We start from the raw sequence: 24863 nt of genomic DNA, 5'->3' as shown, positions 1-24863 counted from the left end.
CTCATTCTGGTTGAGACTGTGGAGAGGCATGACTCAGCCGCACTCATGGGCAGCTATACACCGACATCTCTATCTCTGTCGCAATTTCCCAAGACCCATAGACTCTTGGTCTAAATGAGGACATCAGCACTCTAGGAAATAGCCTTGTCCCACAGAAAAGCCACCCCGGTGCTGCACAAATTAGCTTCCTGGCCTGCCACAATCAATGTGAAAGTGGGTCTCATTAATTCCGTGGGTCACATCCCTCATCACACCTCAATCTGGCATCGTTACGAGGCTATTTCCTTTTGCACGACTTTGATGTTATTTTGGGGACGGGGCGCCTTGTAAGGTCATGTCACGGATCTACTGAATCTTCTGAAGATGTCACAGAGTCCGCATCAGCCGAGGATCGTTCATGGCAGCGTCTCCGAGGAGAGCATCCTGTAATAGTTTTAATAGATATAAATTCACCTTTATAGTACTTAAACTATACTGCCTGTTTGGCAGATATATGTTCATGTCTTGCTGGGCTTGAACATATAAGCAATTTAAGCCACATGTATATGAATCATGAAAAAAACTCTAAAAAGTTCATTTTAAGTTGAGTTTCCCCCCTGTTCTTACCACATTTTAATCATGTGAGGGTTTTTTTCTGCAGAGCTGTCTCCTCACAAAGCAGTCTTATTCATCTTCTTCCGCACATAATTGTGTGCAACCTCCTCTCCGAGGGAAAAGGGATTCATTTTTTTCTTTTTTTGTCCAACGCTGAGTAATTTAAGACTGATGGTCATTCAGTCGATGCGGAAATTATCACAGCAAGTGATTTAAAATCCAGTCTTAATTAGAAATATTTGACAAATGAAGTCAAATTGGCCGGTACCAGGCTGGCAGCCTTGTATCAGTGCTGCCAGACGAGGCCCTCTGAGCTCCAGCCCCCAGTCTGGTCGGCTTGCAGACAGCCTGCAGAATCAGCCTGCAGCCCCAGGAGAGCCTTCCATCCTGCTGCGTCTGCTCTTCTCCCTCCACACATACATCCATCCTGCCTGGTCGGCTTGTCACCCCCCCCCCCCCCGTCCACTCTCCCCCTCCTCTCCCCACTCTCTTCCTCCGCTCCACTGGGCTTGTGAAGGTGAGCTGGTCCCCAGTGGCACTACTGTACAGATTGGAATGCTTCCTCTTCAAATGGAGGCTTGTCTCCTGTGAATACCCGTCCTAAAGAGCGGCAGGGCAGCCCCTCCTCTTCCTCCTCCTCCTCCACCTTTTTGTTTGGCTATTTTTGGTCTTTTTTACGCCGCACTCATCTCTGTATGTCTGTATTATTTAGTCTCCGTCTAGCACTCAGGTGGAGCCCTTGGCCATGATGACTAAGAGAGGTGCGGGGTGCTCCGGTGTCACATCAGAGGCTGACAAAAAAAAGAATGCACTCCCTGAGGTTGTAGGCCAGCGTTTGGGCGACAGCTGTCACCCAAACACTCGTCCTTAAAAGCTCCTTTATGAGCTGGCTGTGTAACGGGACCGTCACGGCGGCACATGGTTTCAGTCTGGCTCTGACGTGCCTCTAATGGATGTGTCTAATCATTTTTGATAGATGTAGTCCATCTTCGGTTTTTGTGATGGATGTCTGTCCGGTGGTCTCTTCCTACGTGCGTTTGTCTGACTCCCAGGTCGTGTTGCTCCGTGGAGGAGACGGGTTATATTATTGTTCATCTGCAAAGCTCCCCAAATAAATATCTAACGCCGCGCCGGCTTGTGAAAAGTTTAATGCCTCATTTTAATAATCATAAAAGACCTGTTTGGTTAGCATTCAACAACTCTCCTGTGGCATTTACAGCACTTCTGTGGTGAAGACTCACAACGTTACGGGTACTAATAAAAGAATGGTTTCTGCCAGCCAGTGCAGTAACAGATACTCATTTAGTTTTAAATAGATGACAGGAAATGGCCACACTCTGATGTCCAAAAAAAATGTCTCCACATTGGCTAGTGTGCTCACGAATGCCTCACATCATTCAGCCGCTGCAGGTGAACTCATTGCTGCCCCCTTTTCTCTTTGTGCAGGTTTTTGGAGATTATTATCACTTCAGGCATCACGCCGTGGAGAGGAGAGCTTTGTCTGGCCACAGGGGGATGCACATCAGACTGCAAAAAGAACCACAGGTAAGACTGCTGTCAGTTCTCTCACAGCTCATTGCAGCAGTCCGTGTTGGCAACAAAAGGCAAAAAGACAGATTGGATTACACACGGAGAGTGTGTATATCACACGAGAAAAGGATGCCGGCGTCGGTGACAGCTTGTCAAACTCTGTATTCTTCTTGGCCCACGCCGGTCCTTCCATCTGTCCCCCTGACCCAAGCTGAGGTACCACGCAGCTGTAAATATGCAAAATTATACCAACACAACAGCTGGGAGTGTCTTTCTGCTTGGCCTTGTGGTTACTTGCATTTAAATCTTAACCAGAGAGGAAACATTGGCATTCATCAGTACACACAAACAACAAATATATGAGTTGGACATCTCAACTGCAGGATCTCGGCTCCTGTACATAAATCACAGATGTAGTTGAGTCATCATGTAAATGGTAATTATGGGGAAGGGAATTGTTTTCTTACTCAGGATTAAGAGATAAGCACATTGCCAAAGCTGTATTTCCATACTGTGTTTGCACTGTTCCTTCCCAGGAGAATAGTCTGGCTGTCTCTGCTGTCATTCTGTTGTTGATTTAGAAAAAAAAAAATGCATTGATTTTATTTCTTAAATCCAGGCGAATCCAACTCTTGTCAAATGTGAGAAAGCATGCTTTTTCAGAGGGAAAGTTTTATCTGGTAGACTTTAGAAGGTGACAGTAAGAAAGAAAGCACCTATTCTGTCCTGTTATAAATCAGCCTTCAAGAATATCAAGAGCCTTGTCTTCAGTTTCTTTACAAAATGCAGTTCACACACTGGCTTGGAACAAATGTGTTGGTTCATTTGGATTATCACGCAGAGTCTTTATTTAACTAAACATACACTATCCTGCAGACTTCAGATCAAAGCACTTCCACCTGAGTCACCTCGCACCACAGGAAAAATAATCTTCGAGGGAACACTAGACAGCCCTTTTGGTTTTATGTTCAAGGGAAAGCATTCCCTTGAACATAAAAATGGTAATTAGATGTGAAATTTCAAGATTATTCCATTGCTGTCTTGTGTGAAGGCAGCTGAAGATATGATAATAATAACAGGCGTATATGAAAAATGGAATTCTACTCGCTATCAGACGCTCACATCATTTGGGCTATGTTATCCAATCAACAGAATAGATTATGTAGAAAGTGAAGAAAATACACTTTGTAGATTAACTTTCGACTTCTCCAGTTTGTGCAGTAGGGAGCAATAACTGTGGTTAGTACGGAGCATTCTTTAGAAAACGTCTTTTAAACTGTCTGTACAAACTTTTGTAGACTGTTCTCCTGGGCTTTGCTGCTATTCACACCTGAGCTGTTGAGGGAGGAAACGTTGTCGGGACCTGAGTGGGGAAAATGCCACACAGCTCAGAGGAACTAGAATAGTGATACTCTGCAAACCACATGGTGGTTTTATATATAGGTTTTCATAGAAAATGCTTCTTTTGACAGTGGGAACTGTGGAAAAGACATGTTGATGTTTCACTTGGCTAGATTTGGCTATGCAAGTATAAACCTGGGGTAAAAAGGAAAATATATGTATTATCTGGATGAACTGACCCCATCCATAATGTTGATAGGGTGTCCATGTAACTGCAGTCGTTTGGTTAAAAGCTTCTCATGATTTTCCCCAATTGATGTCAAAGACAATTTGAGTAACTGTGATGGGATCAGCAGCAAATAGCTACAGGTGTGTATGTGTGCACATATACTATATATATCTACAGGTGTGTATGTGTGCACATATACTATATATATCTACAGGTGTGTATGTGTGCACATATATATCTACAGGTGTGTGTGTGTGTGTGTGTGTGCACATATACTATATATATCTACAGGTGTGTGTGTGTGCACATATACTAGGTGTGTATGTGTGCACATATACTATATATATCTACAGGTGTGTATGTGTGCACATATACTATATATATCTACAGGTGTGTATGTGTGCACATATACTATATATATCTACTGTGTGTATGTGTGCACATATACTATATATATCTACAGGTGTGTGTGTGTGCACAATAAGTGCTGTAGACACCTTCCCTTTTAATGCTGCTGCCGCCTGACCTAGCAACGCACTGCTGTCATGTTTGCATTGTAAACACTGGAGGCAGCAGTGGAAATTGCTTCTATTTTAAAAGCATCTTAAGAGGCTGACTGGTGCTGCAAAGGGGACAGTGAGGAGGTGACAACAGAGCGGGCCATCTGCAGCAACATTGAGGCCCATCAGGTAGATCCCGAACCCTGCAGCTTTTCCTAAACCCAAATCTGAGGAGAGGACTGATGTGGTGTGACAAGCAGCCGAAGCCCCAAGACCTTGTTAGTGAGCTATAATGACATTCGGTGAGGCCAGCAGTGTCAGGGGTCAGGCTAAGTGGGCGATAACAAGGCTCTGACAACACATGGGTTGGAGCTGGTAGAGTATTGTGACACGAATGGGTTATTTGCTTTGAAATCTCAAAAATCAGCAAAAAAGGAGATTAAATACGGGCATTGCCAGTGGCAAGCATTCTGTCATTGTTAACAAGGATTCGACTGGAATTTAGAGGTGCATGCGATGTGACTTTTGGCGAACTGCACTAAAAAAGAAGCAGTCAATTGAGAGTTGATGTCCTCTTTAATAAGTGGCTCACGAGGAGGAGAATTAGGCCTAATCCGATGCGCCCGTTGCCCCTACCACTTAGCCCGGCTCGTTCACACGTCGCGGAAGGGTGAGAGAGAGAAAAGGCATGTTGAATTTAAACCCGGAGCCCCGGCAGCAGAGCCAGGGAGATAAAGACAGAAGAGATTCCATCTCACAGGTTCGTCTCTGTTTTCAAGTTACTGCCGCGCTTGAGCCGCCAGCTATTCAGCGCGTCAGGTTTCAGGATCAACAGTTTGTCCCTAGGTTACCTACCCACCTACACAACCAGAAACAGACCAAACCTCAGGCGACGCATGACCGCTGCCAAATAAAGCCCACCACATCATAAATGAGTGGGTTTGTGTTTATTTATGAGCATTTATAAATTCATATTTGTGTGTGTGACCATCGGATTCTTGGAGAAGGAGGTAAAACCTTCACCTGGTTCAAAGGGAACCCATTTGAAAGGCAGTGAAGACATAATGGTTGGGCTGAGATTAGTCAATGCTAAGCTTTGAGCTTGTTATAGTGGTTTCCTCTCTGTAATCCTGTTGCCGTCTCTCACATTACCGCCATTGTCTCTTTCCCTCTGCTCCGCGGTGCTAACATGCTGCTTATCAACATCCCCTTTGAATAATCACACAGTGGCAAGATGACATTGGCAGCCGCATAAGCTTTTACCATTATGCTTGCAAGGGGTTGTTTGTCATCTTCTCTCCGAAACCCCACACCTTCTCTTTGAGGGAAAGAATCGATTCGGTTTGGGGTGGCTGCTCTTGGTATTGTGTAAGGCAGCTTTCTACAAGCTATCTTTCAAAGGGATCTCACTCTACATCCATCTCTGTCTGTCTGTAAGAGGGCTTTATATGTGCACTCTGCTGTGCTGAGGCCTTACTGTTAAAGAAATAGGGTTGGGGATATTCTTATTTGTGTTATGGTCAATAAATCCCATTAAAAGGCTTCAACCAACATTGAGTTATTTCGTCTCTCGATAGAGGGAGCATCGCCCTGGTCCCCTCCGCAAGTTCAGGAAAATAATCTTCAAAAATGAACACTCATTTTTGTAGCATGAAACCTATAAATGAACCACTCCACGGTCACATGAGATCCACACAACAAGACTGTGAAGGCAGACTAGTCTGGTGGAGATGGAGTTTTGGATCCACTATCTGTAGGATTCATTGTTGGTTTTTCGTCTTTTCCTGGGGTTTATTGATAATTATAAAAACAACCAGAGCCATTCATCGTTCTCCATAAACTGCGGAAAGAACAGATTTCTAGATTAAAGCACGTGCTGTCTCTCCGTCAGTCGCTCTGCATTCCAAACAACACCAGCGTGACGTCTCCTTCGTCATCAGACAGACGAACCCTCAGGACGCTTCGCAAGAGAAGTGGATCACAGACGTGGGCCACGTTGAGACCTCCTCCTTGCCTCATGATTGCTTCACTGTGTGGTTGCGTCTGACTTTGTCCTTGTGCCAGACCTCGGGGTGGTGCTGATACTGTATCTCTGTGTTCCAATTAGTTCTCCATCACGACTTGGTTTTATCGATTAGACCTTTTTCTCATCAAGAATGTGTTTTTAGCACTTAGACACAAAATCCACATATTCCTTTTTTTTATTTGTTGCCATTAAAAGATCAGATTATAGTTCGTCTGATCACCAAATGTCAACTTTTCTAAGGTGATGTTATATAAGTGAGCCGTGAGTCAAATGTGCAAACGTGGAATCGTTAAGCAGTAATAGGTTCTATAAATGAAACGCTGGATCTCCTACAGTAGATGACTGTATCCAGCTCATCATCTGATCCATCTTTCGGCTGTAATTTTGCTCTGATAATAGTACGGTGGCCAGCAGTGCATCGGGGTCAGTCATGGGCAGTTCCTAATGTAATGAAACAAGATAAATGTTAATTAGTCCAGGGTCACTTGGAGAAGTTTAATGGCTTCATTCTCTGAGGCAGAGTTTCCAACTCTGCACTGAGTGCGCTCCCACTCGGCCCACGTGCTTCATACTGTAAGAGCAAGTATTTGTGAAATCAGAAAGAAGGATGACAGCAAGGACACGGGGGGGAAAAAACCCAAAAGATGGAAAATAATACGTTGGACTCTCTGCCGCACAGAAAACAGTCTCAAGTTTAAACACGTTGCTTGAGTGCTCTTGACACAAACGTGGAATCGGTTTAAGCTTTGCCACCTTCAGCAACAATTCCGCAAAGGACGCATTCATCAATGACAATAATAATGCACAACAGCGGTTGCTTAAAGTGCTTCAGAGGATAAGTGTCCCTTCTACAGTTGCACACTCCATCGATACAAATCCCCTATTTAATTGGGACAAAGTGTAATGTTTGTTACGTCATAATATGCAGGATTTCTTTCTAAAAAACAATTTCAAAAATCTCTCTCTTTTCACTCGACCATCGCTGCTCTCTCTCTCTCCCTCTGTCTCCCTCGCTCGCTCGTTGAGGCGAGCAGCGGCCAACTGTGTGTTTGCAAACAGCAACTGACAAATGTAATGTATTATACCTTTAAAGCAATAGCACAGGTCCTTCACACTACATCCACCCTTTTCTGTCGCCTCCTAATCGGCTCACTACTCATTCCCTCATGGATCACACACATCTAATTTATCTCTACAAACACGGATTATAGCAAGACGCAATGTTACAAATGTCCCAGCCGTCATCTGATTTTGTCTCACAGCTTGGTTGTCAATATGCATAGTAAAATGTGCCAAATATATATATGTGTGTGTGTGTGTGTGTGTGTACAGGTACAACGCTGAGTGGACCAGTCATTTTAACTGGCATGGGGACAGACATGAAAAGGATTTGCAGTCGTGTTGCGTTTGGGAAGGACTGTTTTTGCGCGATTTTAGAAACCAAACTCGAAAATGATATTTACTATTTGCGGGATTAGCATCTATAATGTCACCCATCCCTACCAATCCTGTGCATATCCCAGCAGCCTCCAGGACTTCAAAGGCCCTCTTCTCTGGCACATTGTACCGCAGCCACTTTTCCCTCAGCTTCTCAGGAATTTAATAAACTTGATTTGCTTCACATCTCATCCTCCCTTTCTAGTTATTGCTTTTGGAACACAGCTGAGGTTTTACCATGTTTACCGTATACGAGGCATTGGGAAACTTTCTGAAATTAGAACAGTGGTAATTACAGAATAGCATGTGAAGATAACTGTGTAAACTATACATTCTCCCTCTCAGGTCCTGTGGGCGGAGCAGCAAGTGGTGAAAAAGAGAAAGAAGAGGGATATCTATGAAGACCCAACAGACCCGGATTTCCCCAATCAGTGGTACCTGGTGAGTGATGGTATCTTCATAGCCTACACTTAATTAGTCCATCATTACGTTGTCATTGAGTAGATATATGTTAAATTCTAAAATGGGATATATAATTATATACATTGTTGTTTGCAATAACATAATAAAGCTGCATACACATAGCATAGCTACAGCAAATAAACAATAAGTTGCAAAGACTGTAGAATATTTGTTTCCGTCCTTTTTAAGATTTGATTTGTCGTAGAATCAGGTTTGTTCATAGCAGTGTTTTTTTTTTCTACTCTGTAGAAATGTTTTATTTCATATTAGCCCTTGAAGGCCTCCTCTCCTCATTCAACCCTGCACTCAATAGTTTCCACACCGAAGAAGTCGTGCCTGGTGTACGTTCTTCCTTCATGGTCAGTCGGATGAATCTAAATTGAATTGGATTGTCTGTTGGGCGAACCCTATAGGCTAACACAAGGTTTCCACAGACAAAGGTACAATACAATGCATTCCAGGACGCTCGTTGAATGGAAAAAAGAAATGCTGTTAAACTGTGTCACCTGTGAAACATTGATAGCACACGGCCCCGGCTCTTGTGTCCGCTCGGGTATTCAGCTTTTTTTTTCTCGGAGATGCTTCTATTTGCCCTTATCTTCCCCTTTTCCCTTCTTTGTATACACAAAACCTTTGTCACTGCCGCGGATTAATGACAACATTGACTACCCAAGACATAAATCACCAGTGAATAGAACTTGCGAAACCACCTCTGCCATTCAGCATTAGAGGTCTAATCGTCTGAGGACGTAAACCTCTGTTTTCTCCTTAATAAAGTATTCCACACAACTCTGAGTCGAAAAACCACATGAAGAGCATATGCAGCTTCGTCTTGGTAGCATAAACCAATTCATTGTATTTAGGTGGCTTTTGTATTGGTGTATCCGTGCACGTTTCTTTGTTTTTCATTAAACATCATGTATTGAACGGTGTCAATGCCAGTTCAAAGGCTGCGTCCTGGAATTTAAGCTACTTGCCTAAGCATCACAGAAGTGCCGACGCAGGAGTCCTACCTCGTGGAGGAAAATCAGCAGGAAACAGGGGAGAGGGCAGAGAAGGTTGTCTGTGATGTCTGTATCATTTCTACCCGTGTTTATCTCTAACTATCTCTTTCACCTCTTGCGCTCACTTCTTTTCACACTTCTAGCTTACTTCTCACCCTTTTGCCACCCTCCTTTCAAACTTCACAGATTTCTTTTTCGAGATTTTTCTTTTTTTTCTGACAGCGTAGCTACAGTGTGATGCTCACACGGCACTACCTGTTGGGTTGATGCATTAAAATTGGATTTTAAGTGTCCATAAACCACCCCTGATCTTCCCCCGTTTGTGTTTTGTTGTTTATATGGAGCATTTCTGTTTGAAACGGAGTAAAATAACTTTGCACATGATTTAAGCTGTTCTGCTCAGAGGAAGTGTCACAGCAGATTGACAGCTTGACGGAAGCCTTGTGTCTCTTCCAGTCAAACCCAACACATCAAGACCTGAATACCAAAGTGGCCTGGGCTCAAGGCTACACAGGGAGAGGTGTAGTGGTGACTATCCTGGACGACGGCATTGAGAAAGACCACCCCGACCTCGTCAGCAATTATGTAAGTCAGAGATACTAAGTTAAATGAGAGCTTGATGTAAAACGGATGTCCTAACCGGTTTTCCCGCCCCTCTTAGGACCCTGAAGCCAGCTACGACGTTAATGATGGAGATGCTGACCCCCAACCGAGATACACACAGAGAAATGAGAACAGGTAATTTGGCAAAAACAGCAATCTGGCAGCACCACGAGGAATAGATCGTAATTGCTTCCAAATTAGCTTTCAATCTTTATGTAAATTTGGCAAACAGGAGCAGACGTGATTAATGTCATTGTGAGATGAGGCAAGCGCATTCATAAAGAGCAAAATCATTTTTTCTTTTTCTTTTTTTCGTCTTTTTTCCCAAACAACCCTTGTCCATCCCTTGTTGTTTTTGACTTGGCAGTTCCCTCAGATGAATGTTAGTTGACAGGGAACAACGCTGGTGAGAAAGCACCAAGACTGCGCGCTTTTCGGTCCAGTGCTTTTGGCTGAAGCATTTACATTTAGAAACCAATTATATAAAGTTTGAACGCACTGGTGCAGTCATTCCGCAATGTCTCGAAAGATTGTTCCCTTTCTTTTTTTCCTTGGTTCAGTAAACAAGCCAGGCTGATGTAGCTGCATTTCAAGATCCAGCCTGTATTGCCCCACAGCCACTTATACGCTCCTAATACAATACTTGTTTACTTGCCCTCAGTGATTCATTCTCTTCCCTTCCAGTCTTTGGTTGCATTAAAAACACGGTCGCCCCAATTTATTGATGGGACACTAAAGCTGCAGCAAAGGGGAGAATCCTCCTCCCTGCTACTACTGTTCTTCAAGGACTCTGGTCCTCTGCCTTTGTCCAATCCCCCTGGAGCAGAACTCGCATCCCCGCCTCTGAAAAGCACAGCAGGATTTCTCTCAAATCTCTCTCTTTTCTGGGACGGCTTCCACCAAATTTTTTTTTGTAGTTGTTTGTTGTTTCTTTCTTTTTTGTGGCTTTCAAAGCCCGGCGTCCAAGTGTTGTCAGTCAGAGGGAGAAGTGAAAATCAGCTTCACACGTTTGTTGAAACTATCGTATGAGAATAGAATCCGCGCAGATGTTCTAATTTGAACCGTTGCCATTGTTTATCTCTCTATTCTACCGCCATCTTTGATTTCTGTCCTTGTCTAGAACATGATCCGTTCATCCGCAGTATTTATCGGTCCTGAAACAGGCTAGCATCAGCGTTTTTAGTTGTTGTTGAGCAGAGGCCCCGTTTCTCGTCCTTGCTGGCAGCCGGAGCAGCCATGCGGAGCGACCCCAGCCCTTTCTGTCAGTAGAAAGTAGATCCCACTCTGTCCTGCTGATAGAACAAAGCACTACTGGAGGGGATTACTCCCTGCCTCTGGTTCACTTCAACAACCCAACTGCACCAAGCTATTACTTCAGACACACATATGATGAAGAAAAAACACAGATTTGCACACACTCTGCTAACCATGTCAGTGGAATTGCCAAAGCAATTATCTTTGACTGGATCAATTTATGGGCATGGAATGAAAGCGAGGGTGTGTCTCCGTGTCTACAGCATGGAGCTGCTGTGTTTAGAGTGACCTGTGGACAAATTATAGCCAATGAGTTATGTCAATCACCGCCGAGAAATACGGACCAACGTTGAGTAATGCTCACTTCCCCCTCACCATGAGATTATATGAATATATTCATAGGACAACAAAAAGCAACGGCGAGTAGGAGGCAGTGTGTTTTTCCATATCTGCAAAGGCCAGTTCATTTATACTAATGACACGCAAGGCTGATTTTTGAAGTCTCATCTCTGGGTTTATCCTGAGAGGTGCTCTGTAGTCTGGAGTTGGCAGCTCTGGCAGATAGTGTTGAAAGTTGTCCAGGTTAAGATGAAGGCCGGTTGATGTCGGGGGCCACGCTGGTAATCCATTTATGCTTCATCATGTCTGTCTTTTTTTTTCTGTTTACTCTGCTTCCAAGTTTCCTCCGGTATGTCAGTGCGATGTGAATACAGAGGGCGGGGCTCGAGCCGAGGCTTTCAACCTCCTGTCAGCAACCTTCCCTTTAAAGCAGAACACGATTCATATTTCTAAAAACCTCAACGAGTGACGAGAGGGGATGTGCTGTCATATCATTCACAGCATATTCATTGTGGTCGTAAAACATAGATGATTCCATATGGGTCAATGTGTGAGAACAAACTCTTTGAATTTGTCAAATAAAAGGTCTAATGACCAATTTTATTCACTTAATGAATAACCATGAAATGATAATATTCGATTATCCATCAGCTCGTAGTCCTATCCCATTTTTTATTTAAATGAGTACATTACACTATTGTCACTGATCCATCAATCCATAATGACTAAACATTTAACTTGCCAATCTTTATTAATCTATCGATTTAAGCGTAAAATGTTTTGAGCCATTAAGTTAAGTGATACTCAGTTATATTCACTTTCCTGACACGTCTGGGGGTCGTGACTGGGTGAGAGGTGATAAAGGTCATTATCTCGCCACGCTATGTCTGTAATTGCTCTCATATTAAATCAGATTGTATCTATTCCACATCAGAACACCACTGTGCATATTTCCAGTTTTCCTTTTTAATTCGCCTTGTCGTTTAATTTTCCCTTTCAGCTGGTTTTACCGTCTCCGTCCCTCTAGCTTCCCCCTGGAGCGCCGTTACCTCCTGTTGGGAACTTTTCAGGGGGCCGTTAATTGAGATGCAACGCGCGATTTGTGCAGCGGCAGCCTATATTGGCAAATGATTGGCATGCTACACGTCTCTGTGCGCCCTTCAATCCAACCAGCCCATCAGCACCCAGATTCTCCAGTGACTTAGACCCGGGGCTGGAGGAAGAGGTGTGGTTGATTGGAAAACCAAAAGAAGTGTTTTCACACTTCTCTCGCTCTATCAAATTGCTTTGTCCTTGGGGCCACATGGCCATTTGTTTTTCTCTGAGCATGAAGGTTCTGTGCCTTCAGCAGAAACACACTGGATGGGAATTGGTGAATGCACCCGCACCAGCCACTGCAGAAGAGACGCTTCTCTTTCATTATTTCATCTCATTAAATTCTTGATTTCTTATGACATTAGTCAAGGTCGGGCAGGCAGCCTCGACATTAGATTGTTATGAGGAGCCATGCAATCTTTAAGAGAGATAGGTGACTTTGAGTGCGGGTGCCCTTTTATTTCATCAAATCAGGGGTTTCAGAACAGTTAATTAGTATATAATAAGTTTACGGGTTAACTAATGTATAAGCAAGGAATCGACGTTCTGACCTATTTCTGAAATGTGAAACTCCTCTGAAGTGTCTGTCATGAATAAGAAAATACAAATTAATAAAAGATCCCGAAATCTATTCTTAGTACAATTATTTTTAAAAGATCGTCGTCCGTCGTCAGGGATTCCTCGCTGTTTCGACATTGATGCATTATTTTATCACTTTTCCAACCATATTGCTGAAATCAAAATGTGTCGGCGACAGACTGTGTTTATGTGCTTCACAGCATTTTATGTACTAGTTGATAGAAAAGAATCCACTTTGAATTCAGGCTGCGACACTTCCGAATGCCAACGGGGTTAAATAGTACTGCGGGCACCGTGCCCTTGGACAAACACTGGCAGACTCCTATGGTCTTAAATTTTCCCTATTTAAGTATGGAAATGCATATGAAAATGCCTCACACCGAGCCCTGCTGTACACACAGCGCCTGCATGCCCGCGTCTGTGTGGCGGTAATAAACGTGAGTCGTCAAGGGTGCAATACAGGACGAATCAGACTGAAGGCGAACACAAATCAAGGATGACAGCTTCCTCCTTCGCCGCCTGCTTTAGCGCCTCTGCTACAGTGTTTGACACAGCAGGTCGCGCCGCGCTGACACATCTTAGAACACAACATTGTGCGGAATTGTCATTCCTCGAGCATCTGCATTCGTGCTCCCGTGTCAAGAAGCCTTTTTTTTGACATGATAGATGCGGTTTATCCTTGGCGGCTTAAGGAGGACAATGTATTTTTAAATAAACAAACTCTGCACGGTACTTGTGTACAGTTGTTTCTCAATCCACTTGTGGAAAAGATCCACTCGGTAGATAAACAAGTCAACTCGGCTTTCTGTCAGTAAACAGTGAGCATACCTCGGAGGAAGAAGAAGAATAAACTTCTGTAAGCCTTATTATGAGATTCCATTTTTCATTCTGCAGGCTTGACAGTTTGACAAAAGTTTTCGAGTGGACTGTTGGCAGTGTGAGTCGAGAAGCAGGGAGAAAACAAGAGGATTATATTTTCTCTGGCCCCCGAATGCTGCAGATAAATGCTCTCTTCTATTTACACCGACTTTATCAATTATTGTTTACAAAGCTGCCATCCTTTGTCAGGCCTGAATAATGTAATTCTGCCTTCCCTCGTCTGGTTTATTGGGCTCAAGATGCCTTGTTTATTTTGCAGGCAGCTTTTGGAGGTGATGTTGGCAGAGACCTCACCCTTAAACCCCATTCCTCTGGCTTTCTCTCTGCTTTCCTGCTATTATTTTTGCCCTAACAAAAGGACGGTGTGATTGAAAGCTACCTTTTTCCAAACATTTCAACAAGGTGTCACCCATGGTGATTGGACACGGCGGTCTGATGACCTGGAGTCGATCAATATTAGCCGCTTCGTTGACTGGATACTGTTGAATGGGGTGTTACAGCAGTTATGTCACTGCGAAGATCCAGTTGAGAAATGCTAGGCGATGTTGAGCAATTTCTTTCTTCTCCCCCGTGACGTTACTGTCATTACTTTAAAGCTATTTGCAATAATTTAAGCTTTATTGCTTGACATTTTGCTTCCAGTTTGTTTTCGGTAACTCATACTAAGTCGCTGCATCTCCTTGTGTTCATTTATGTCAGATACCTCATCATTGTGGCAATGGTCATTGTCTCGGCAACAGCTCAATTAAAGTTGTTTATATCCTCCCTATCATAGTGCTCCATATCACAGTAATGACTTTTATCCAGTAGCATGGTTTTTGCCTCCTTCTTTGTCGATTTTCTTTCCCTCCACATCCACATGAGTTTCCTCCCACATAAAGATATGCAGTGAAAGATAGATTGGACACTCAGAACCGCCTTAAGGCACGATTGGTCATGAAAGTTTATGTGTCCATCTACAGTTGCCTCATCGTCAGTAGCCGGAAATCAAAGATATCTCATGTATGTGTGTTTCTCAAAAACCTTTAAATCTGGATTTCTGAACAAAAAACGATCGTCTTCGCTTCGAGGTTTGAACAAAGCAGTTCTGTGTCTGACCACACAATGAAGAGCTCGCCACTTCACACTCCAGTGTAACCATTTGAACAGACCTGCCTGAGGCCACAGCTGAGCTGAGCAGAAAATAGCCTAATCCCTTTGGCAGCTCCGATTGAACGGACCCTATTCAGGCCCTCTAAAAACAGATATAAACCAACGACGGCGGGACACAGATCCTCCCGTTTGGCCGGGCGCGGGGGTTAGACATCAGTCACACTTCAGCCATGTGTATTCACCACGTGCGCTCTATGCCACGCAACCCAAACAGTGCGAGAGCGTGTGATCATAGTCGTCGACCGTCTGTCCACTGAAACGCTTGAATGCACCTCTTACTAAGTATGCCGCGTCAGCACGGGGCTCTTCTCACTCATCTGCTGACAGTAACGCCTTCAGAGCTGTGAAACCTTCGTTGAGTCGTCGCTCATCAAAGGGCACGCCGATGTTAAATCTCTCTTTAGGATTACGTCAACATTTACTGTAGGCAGTGTGGCTAGAATAGATACTGTACAGTGTATTGACAGTGTAGGGTCTGTGGTCTCACTGCATCATTGCCCACAGAGATTGTGTCGGGTGGCATGTGTACAATCTCCTGTAAATAACAGGGCAATGACTTGACCAAATACGGTGGCTTGTCCTGAGGAGGCGAGATAAAAGCATTACTTCGCCCGGTCCCTTCGCTCCGCCTGATAAGATAAGGGAGGTCACATTGGCTGTGTGAATAGAGCCTCTCCAGTTCAGTGGCCTTTTATCCGAGCTTTATTTAAACTTTCTCAGGTCTTTTCTCCTCAGCTTGTCTTTTAGACAAAGCATGTAGCTTTTGCTATCCTCAGGGCTCCCGCTTCAATATTTATTTACTCCGAGATCGAGGCCACGCAGTTTGTGAAGCTCTTTTGTTCCCCGCGTCTCTCTCTGCACGAACTGTAACTTTTCAAACTACATTTACACTTAACCCCGAGAGTCATTGTGTCTGACACCTCTTCCCATCCATTTTAAGTGGATACAGAATGGAGGATTTCACTAAAGTGTCTCGGAAATTATTTCATTTCATGGACATTTGACAGATAGAATTGTGGCTTCGCCTCAAACCTTTTGTCTGCTCCGGAACGCCTGCGCCACCCTGGATATATTAAGCTGTCTGCCTGGTTTAGTTGAATTCCATCCAGGGCCGATCACTCATTTGCACACATACACACAGAACAAATGCATTGCGGTGTGCATGGCCTCTCTATCAACGTATTCCCAGGCCTCTGGCTCTGTGTTCACTCTGCCCAGCCTGGCTGAATCCCCTGCCTTGGCACGGCATCTGTGGCCGCAGCTCCTTGATCTGAGGCTATGTGCTGGAGCACAAAAGCCAGTTTTACGATGCTGTGCATGAAACAATGTACGTGCAGGTGGTTGCAACTAGAGGCATTGCAGAGCCCATGTCAATGCTTTAACCATCATGCACGTTCACTTGAATTTACGAGACGACGCACCTCGCAGGTTTCAGGTTCAACTGGGATTGTTTGGTTTCAGAAGCCAAGACTTTTGTTTGTTTTTTAAGAAAAGTAATTGAGAGTTGACATTTGAAGCAGACCATTTGCAGTGCAATTCAAACTGCAAATGCCTGCACATAGCAGGCGTGCAGCATCCCGGACCATCTGGCCGGCCAGGCTGCCGACTGTATGTGTTTTTGGCCGCAGCCTCCCCGGATAATGAAGAGAACGTGTTCCCATTAGAATTTATTCTCCTCTGTGTTTACTCGGTACCGTTCCACCGCGAGAACATTAACAACACTGCAAATGAAAATGTGACACGTTAATTGCCTTAAAATGTATTTAAACTTCAATGTAAAACAAACAGGTGTAACCCCAAAGCTGCATTTATCATCTTTAGGGTATCGTATCCAAGAAAAGTAGTTCATAAATTGGAACCTACTCTGGTTTGCAATAAAATGGAGACTGGTGTTAAATTACAGAGGAAGCACTTAGTGTCTTGTGTCTTCAAATATAGATCTCTTTTACCTTATTTTTTTTTATGTTAAGCAGGTACATTAAAATATAACGAAATAATGCAGCATGTGAAACTGTGCTTCGTCCTGTAGCTCTAATGCCCAGCTTTGTCACTCATATTGGTTTAACAAGAGAACAAATATTAATACTTTTCAAGCTCGTCACTCGCCCAATTTGTTTTTTCTGGCACGAAATGGCTGACAGTCACCATTCTGCTGACAGTCACCCTCCTGCCTAGTGTTTCAGTGCATAACAACGTGATTGACTTGTGTGGACGAGCTTGTAGAGCCGGCCATTCAGACAGCATCGGGAGCACAGCGGTGAGCGGAAACCTAAGTGCTCTGATTGAACAATACATGCTCACTTAAAGGTCTACGCGCCGCCTCGCATGCAGAGAGCAACACACCTGAAAGCTTCTTTGTACACTTCACGTTTCTTTGATAATCACACACGGAAACGGATTTGTGCATGTGAGTTCTAAGGACTATAATAATTATTTGTCCATTATGGTGCTTGAAGCCGTATTTTCCCCCCCAAAACTGCCGCTACAGTACATAACGCTGGTCTCCCCATGCCCCAATTTAACCCTCGAGCACATATATATTGTTCTTGAGGGAGCCATCAACTCTCCATCAGCTGCTGCCATTTATACAAGCTAGTTAGCAGTAAAACAATGCAGTTTCACCTCTTGGTAGCAATGATAATAATTTAATTGCATTTCTGATATATTACACGCCATATGTTGTGCCAAGGTCCTAGTGAGGGCATAGCTTTCTGTGAAAAACATGCGCTGTCAGGCCAGCTGATTACTGTTTAAAAATCACTTTCATGCTTGACAGGCTAATAAATGATTTGTTAGGAGGCAACATTCTTCATTTCACACACACGTCTTTTTTTTTTTTGTTCTTTGACGTAAATCCTGGGCTAGTAAAGAAGGAGAATAAGGAAGAAAACAGCAGTGACCTGCTAAAATGCCTTACTGTGAACACAAACTGTGAATTAGCGGGCGGGTAATATATCAGGGAGCAACACCGAGTCTAATCAGGATCCCAGCTGGAGGCGTAGCCACGTTCTGACCCCGTGAAACGACTTTGTCCTCTGCTTCATCATCAGCAGAGGTTGGGAGATCAGAAAGGAAGTAATGTTTGCCTCTTCCAACAACACCGCGGCTGTAATTATCTTTGTTCCGATTCAACGCGGCCCAGACGGCTGTGAAACTGTACACCTCCTAAGCAGATATTTGCAGCGTAATCAGCAGATAATCTTAACGGCCATGGTGTTAAATGCCAAACGCTCCTTCCGCCCTTTCGCAGTCTGATCACAGCGCCTTAACCCCTGAAGTCGGCGAAACGAATGAAATCCGTTTCCGCTAATGATTGCTATTTGCATGACGTTGCAGAGCTGTAAAGGTTTGTTTGTGGATTTGACATCTAGAGAACGCTCCGTGGGGAACCTGTCTGTTCCCTGAAAGGAATTAATGAGGCACTCTGTGAATAATTCATGTAGATCGATACAATCTCATATCTCATTTGGATGGCTCGGGTCTGTCAAAGGTAAAGTTAGTTTTAGACGAGTGTCTATGTTTGACCAAAGGTTTCAGTTACTATTGATTGGAAGCCCCTGTAGCCTGCACGAGAGAATAGATGTATTTAGTTGTGTTTCTAGTCGTCGAGGTGAAAAGTAGATCTGTGTAACAGAAGAGGACTGTGGAAGTTCACCTTTACTTTTAGATCTCAAGCTTGGTACATGCACATCCATGCTCATTAGGAAACGCTTGACGAGTGCATGGAAGTATTTAACATCCCCAACAACTGTAAAACTTTAACTATAACTGTAAGACATAAAGACAAATATAGAAATCTCTCAGGTGCAACAACCACTCACTGAAAATAGGCGATTGGCAGTCACTCATTGTTAGAAGCCAATTAAGAAACTATGCTTTCATGGCCTTTAGACATTTAAATACATATGAGAGTTGCAGGAGAAAATAAAATATCATCTAATCACCAAGTGATAATTTCCCACCTCGTCGTTTGTGTGGTATTTGAAAGAGCACTACCAAGCAGTGATTTTTAATACCTGCATTAGCTTCCAGGTACATATTGTGCCGTGTGAAATAGAAAACGAGTGTGTCCTTGGTCATGTTCACCTCGCAAAGGTTGCACTCGCTGAGTTGTTACAAGTAAGTCGTGGATTCTAAATCTACTCCAATGAGTAGCTCCTTCATTCACTTAAAGGGTCGCTGGGTTCATCCTCCTGTCTGACTGGTGTATTTTAAGCACAGCTTCGGCTTCTTTAGTGTTTAAGAGCCCAGCTTAGTTCAGGACGGTGCAAAAAAATAGCTGCTTTTTCGCTGTCAGTATTCCGTTGAGTTATTGTGATGCCCGCTCTTGATGTGTAAATTGTTTCTTTGTCATCTTCCTCCTTTTTTTTTTTTTTATTACTCTCTTTTATGACCTTGTCTCCTCCCAGACATGGAACCCGATGTGCCGGGGAAGTCGCAGCAGCAGCCGACAACGGTGTGTGCGGTGTTGGTGTGGCCTATAATGCTAAAATCGGAGGTGAGTGAAGCCACTGGGATTTTTAATTGGGGAATATCATTCATTTAAATTATGTTTTAATATTATCTTAATTTGAAATAATATCCACAATAATATTCACCTTCGAACAAATTAACGTAGGAGTGAATTTGTTTCAGCCAACCTCCATTTAATCCAGGAAGTGAATGAGCCATTCATAGGAAGCTGACATGTCTGTACCATTCACTACCTGTGACTGACTTATTGATGTTGAGTGATGCTGTCCTTGGGCTATAGCTGGAAAAATAGCTTCTGATTTCTGCAGGTTTCCTCTTGAACTGAGTAGATTGTGGCTTTATTAAGTCTGCGGGACCAATGCATGGAACTGAATACATTTCAGATGTTTGTTTTCGACAGTTTTTTAATCCAAATCAGCAATTATAATAACTTACTTGACCTTCTGCACTTGGCCTGTAAAACCAGCCTTTCTCCTACCATTTAGATAAAAAGCAACGCAGCTGTTTTGTTGAGTCTTTCGTGATAGCAAAATGTAGTATTACGCTGATGTAACTGACACTGTGTAAATCATCTGAAAGGCTGGTCAAAGTAAGACTCTTAGCGTGTCCTCTTGATTGTACGGCAATAAAGCTGTCAGTACGTGCACATTAAGGCATTAACGAAGCAGATATTCCAAACGTGTGCGTCTGAAAGTGTTTTGTTTTGGGGTTTTGATGAAGTATTCCAAGGAGGCTTTTAGTAACTTTTGTCACCAAACAATCTGTCATTGACATGATGGGAGCCAACAAGACTCAGCGGAGCCCCGAGCAGCCCTGTTCACAGATGTTACTCATGATTCTCCTTCCTTGTCTTCATTGCCATTTATCTCCCGACAGAGACGCACATTGGCCCTGTTCTCGTAAATTACTCCTCTGTGAGTCCGTTCACGTCACGGGGTCAGTGGATTGTTTATAAACAGCTGTGACTCGCTCCCAAATACCAGGGGTGTGTGTGTGTGTGTGTGTGTGTGTGTGTGTGTGTGTGTACAGTCAGGTTCATGGGGGAAGCCTTAATGTGTCCTTACTGAGCAATGATTAGTGCTTAAAGCCTGTAATTGACTTGGCTCTGTCTCCATTTCCTTCCACCTTCTACTGTACCTGTTTTCCCTCCACACACACACACACACACACACACACACACACACACAGCTGCATTCCTACTTCTAACTGGAGCTGGAACAGCCGCACAGCAGTGTCTTAATAAGAAATAGTCAAGCTGCAAGAAGTTGATGAGAATACAGAGAATGCAGGCCATGAATAATGATGAAGGGAGCAAACATTCTGTTTTATGTTGCACGTTTACCCCAGTTTATCTTCTTTTTCTTTTTTTTAAACGGGCTACTCAGTATTCAAACTTGTGTTAACAGCGAATCCCCATGCCAACAGAGTAATTACTGCTTTGGCGACAACTCTTCTGGCATTTGTTTGCGCCAGGCAGACTGGAAGAGTCTGGGATGGATTATTAATGTCTTAATGTGGACGCCGTCAGTGGCAGCGTTGCCTCTGACATCCGGGGGTCCGCTGCCCCAGCGACGGTCCTTACATGGGGACGGTTCATTTCACGCCTCTCTACGGCCATTACTGTTCAGAGGAGTGATCTGAGGGTGCTGCACTTCAAAGCTCCGACAGGGTTGCATTCAGGTGACATTCGGTGTGGACAGTCTGTTGAGGGCTTAGTAAACTCTCTCTATTTCCACCAGTGTGTGTGTGTGTGTGTGTGTGTGTGTGTGTGTGTGTGTGTGTGTGTGTGTGTGTGTGTGTGTGTCTGTGTGTGTGTGTGTGTGTGTGTGTGTGTGTGTGTAGCGTCAGAATCGTTTCATATTACTTGCGCAACTATCAACTGAACGCGTCACACCCGCGTGCTTTGACGCCTGTGCAGCACACAGCGCCTGACGTGTAATGTAGTTTCCTCATTGACTTATAATGGTCACGCGTTCACGCGCACGTTCACGCGTGATGGCTGCTGCACGCCTGTGATCACATTACGCGGAGTAACTACGCGTAACATTCATGCGTTTTTTAGCGAACGCACGCATTAACGCTCGCATGAAGATAATTGAACATTTTTGTCAGGCGCTCACATGTACGCGGAAACGACGTGCGCAGACTCTGTCACGCGTAACAAGAAGCTGCGTACATATGAAGCAGCGTGCGCACGTCTGTCTCTCACTGTTTGACAAATGTTGTTACGCGTTCACACGCACATGCGGTCGCAGATTCTGATGCTGCGCGGCCGGAATTGATCTGCTGTGCGCACCTACTCCGCATAACATGAGCGTGTAATGTAGTTGCCTCCCCTGGTTGACTGAAATGAACAGGCCAACTACATTACGCGTTCAAGTTACGCGGAGTAGGTGCGCACAGCAGATCAATTCCGGCCGCGCAGCATCAGAATCTGCGACCGCACGTGCGTGTGAACGCGTAACAACATTTGTCAAACAGTGACAGACAGACGTGCGCACGCTGCTTCATATGTACGCAGCTTCTTGTTACGCGTGACATACAACCTGCGCACGACAACGCACGCACGCACGCACGCATAACAAATAACCATGCGTTCACACACACGCTGCTGCGCATCTTTCTAAGTGTTTTGACATCGATTTACCTTCATAGTGTGTGTGTGTGTGTGTGTGTGTGTGTGTGCGTGTGTGTGTGTGTGTGTGTGTGTGTGTGTGCGTGTGTGTGTGTGTGTGTGTGTGTGTGTGTGTGCGCCTCGCTCTCTCCTTAACTCGTCCTTTCTGTGTGTTTGGTGGGGGTCAGGAGGCTCGCCACTCGATGCGACAACCAGCTGCGTTTTTTGTTGTGTGCGACGGTAAAATGATGTCGCATCCATCAGAGCAGCATCTGTGGGTGCAGCTTTGCATGCTCACTGGAACTCTGTAAAGTACTTTGTTTTTCTCCTGTGAAGTATTTTGTTTTTCTTTTTATTTGTTTTTGTTTTTGTGTGACCAATTCCTTTCAGTCTTTTTTTTATGACAAGTTTTCTCTGCTTGTCATCTCATGCTATGTTTTTCCCCTCATGTTTTTGACACCTACCCAACCGACTGAAGCTAAAATGCATATGCTCGCTATCGCTTCACCATCTGTCATTCTGTCACTCTTTCCCCGCCACTTTACGCATCTCCAGTCTGGTCACCTGTGCGGCGCGGCGCTGTCTGTTCACTTTACAGGGGTTCGCATGTTGGACGGCGAGGTGACGGACGTGGTGGAGGCCCACTCTCTGAGCCTGAACCCGCAGCACATCCACATCTATAGCGCCAGCTGGGGCCCAGAGGACGACGGCAAGTCTCTGGACGGCCCTGCCAAGCTGGCGAAGGAGGCTTTCCTCCAGGGAATCACCAAGGTCAGTCACAGCATCAGCTTGGTCTTTTAATCTACTAATATCTTCCCTGTTTCAAACTCGCATCAAGAAGATATTCCCTTGCTTTTCTTGCAGAGGAACAGAGGAGGAGACGGAAATCCCTCACATGTTTGTACAGTAAATATCACACTGAAACCAGATTATGGTTAGTTTGGCATAGATTGAAACAAAAGGGCAAAAAGCGAGTCTGCAGGTAAAACGATAAAAAGAAAACCCCTCTAAAGCTCACTAATTTGCATGTTGTATCTCCTTTGTCTGATCCATGCAAAAAGCAAAATGGGAAAATACATGTTTTCCATTTCACAGGGATTATGTGAGCATGTCTTTGCTATTCTAGTGTCAAAGTCATGTTCTCATTCATACACTGTTTCTCCACATCATTGCCCTCCACAGTAGGGGTTAGGGCACGGGAGACATAATTCTGAGTCATCACAGAGATAACTGCTCGTGGTTAAGGTAAGGTTGAGTTGAGGTTAAGTAAAGCAGAAAATGGACTGTTAGGGGTTAGGGACTGAACTCAGGTAAAGGTGAGGGGAAAACAAATCAGTTGGGAAGCAGACATAGAAGCAAAACACCAGGACCAGTAAGTTCCTGATGGTAGTCTGGTAAAATCATCATGTCTCAGAACCCTTAGTGGCAACTTTCTCTGTGTACAGATACAAATTAAAATGTGTTAATTACTGAGCTTCACAGGTGCTGGTAGGCAGAGCAGAGCTAGGCTGGCTGTTTCCAGTCTTTATGCTAAGCTAAGCTAAGCTAAGCATATTTACGGTACAGACACAAGAGTGGTATTGATCCTCCCATCAAACCCTTGGAAGGGAGTAAATGCTGTAAGCGTATTTCTCGACACATTGAACTGTCCCTTTTAAGAATCAAATGACGCAGTTTCTCTCATGCCAACAAAAAAAGGCTTTTTGGAATGTAAAGTCTGAACATGTATCAAAATTCAACGGACGCTGCCTCTCAGACAGCAGGAAAGGACAAAGTCAAGGTGAATGTGTTAATTGCCATGATCCAGCGAGACATCAAAGAGTGCGACATATTATCTAAGGCTAATCATTTCTCACGTGGCAGCGTGCTGCATCGTAAGGCCTTAGCAGAACAGCTAAATGATAAATGTGATACGGGAGGAACTAAAAATCCAAGTCACCGATGCAGAATAATAGTTAGTTTCAAAGGCTGCAGTAATTTTTCCGTGTCGAGGAATGATTCATATGTCACATCTCGCATCGCAAAATGGGAAATGCTCCACACATCACGGCGTGTTAGTGAGGAGAAATGGCCTGACAGCAGCACAACAGGACCTTTCTGGTTCATCGTGTGTCCTCCTGGCAGGGAGATAACCCTTGGCACAAAAGCTTTATCGTCCGGCCTCTGTAATCTGCAGCAAAGGCAGCGTCGGCTCATAAATTAGGCTGGAAGGTTTAGGGAGGGCTTCAAGACTCTTGATTTATGATATGCTACAATTCAGACAGCATCACACATACATTACATCTTACCCCCTAAATGTGTGGATCTATGTGGGATGGAGATAATCCATTAAGAAAATTAAATGGATAATCCTATTAAAACTAGGCTTTTTTTTTTTTAAGTCTGCGTTAAGGTGAACTTGAGGTCCTCCTGTACACATGCAAGCTTGAAATGTGATTAACGGCAGCAGAGAAAACAGTGTTGCAGCATCAGCGATGAGGAAGCAAAGATTCCAGTCTTACTTCTCAGTCGAAGTACTGGAACTGATGACGCGACAGGACTTTGATTTTTCCAACAGCCAGGTCAAGCAAGCTGAGATCAAAACAGACGGACAGACAATCACAGTCGTGAACAACAGGAGAAGGGAAACATTCCTGCGGCGTTTGGCATCAAACACTCGTTTTCATGTTCCTTATTGTGCAGTATTGGGTATCTGTGGTGACTGAGAGGAAGAGGGAGGGAGGAAGAAATGGTGTACATGTCTCCTCTCACC

At 44.2% G+C, this 24863-nt stretch overlaps 1 protein-coding gene across 2 annotated transcripts in view; it reads left to right on the top strand.

The window, feature by feature from the left end:
• The window catches only part of furinb (furin (paired basic amino acid cleaving enzyme) b), a 65852-nt gene that overhangs the window by 28443 nt on the left and 12546 nt on the right, over positions 1 to 24863 (top strand). For both annotated transcript variants that reach the window (XM_084018560.1, XM_084018559.1), the window contains exons 3-8: positions 2041 to 2139; positions 8003 to 8098; positions 9580 to 9708; positions 9785 to 9861; positions 19434 to 19522; positions 22710 to 22882. In XM_084018560.1, coding sequence (XP_083874686.1) covers positions 2041 to 2139; positions 8003 to 8098; positions 9580 to 9708; positions 9785 to 9861; positions 19434 to 19522; positions 22710 to 22882 — 663 coding nt within the window. The remainder of the gene's footprint in view (positions 1 to 2040; positions 2140 to 8002; positions 8099 to 9579; positions 9709 to 9784; positions 9862 to 19433; positions 19523 to 22709; positions 22883 to 24863) is intronic.

This window comes from Eutrigla gurnardus (genome assembly GCF_963514095.1).
Source record: "Eutrigla gurnardus genome assembly, chromosome: 9".
Lineage (NCBI taxonomy): Eukaryota > Metazoa > Chordata > Actinopteri > Perciformes > Triglidae > Eutrigla > Eutrigla gurnardus.
The sequence above is the reverse complement of the archived record's forward strand: the minus strand, read 5'-3'. Positions and strand labels throughout refer to the sequence as shown.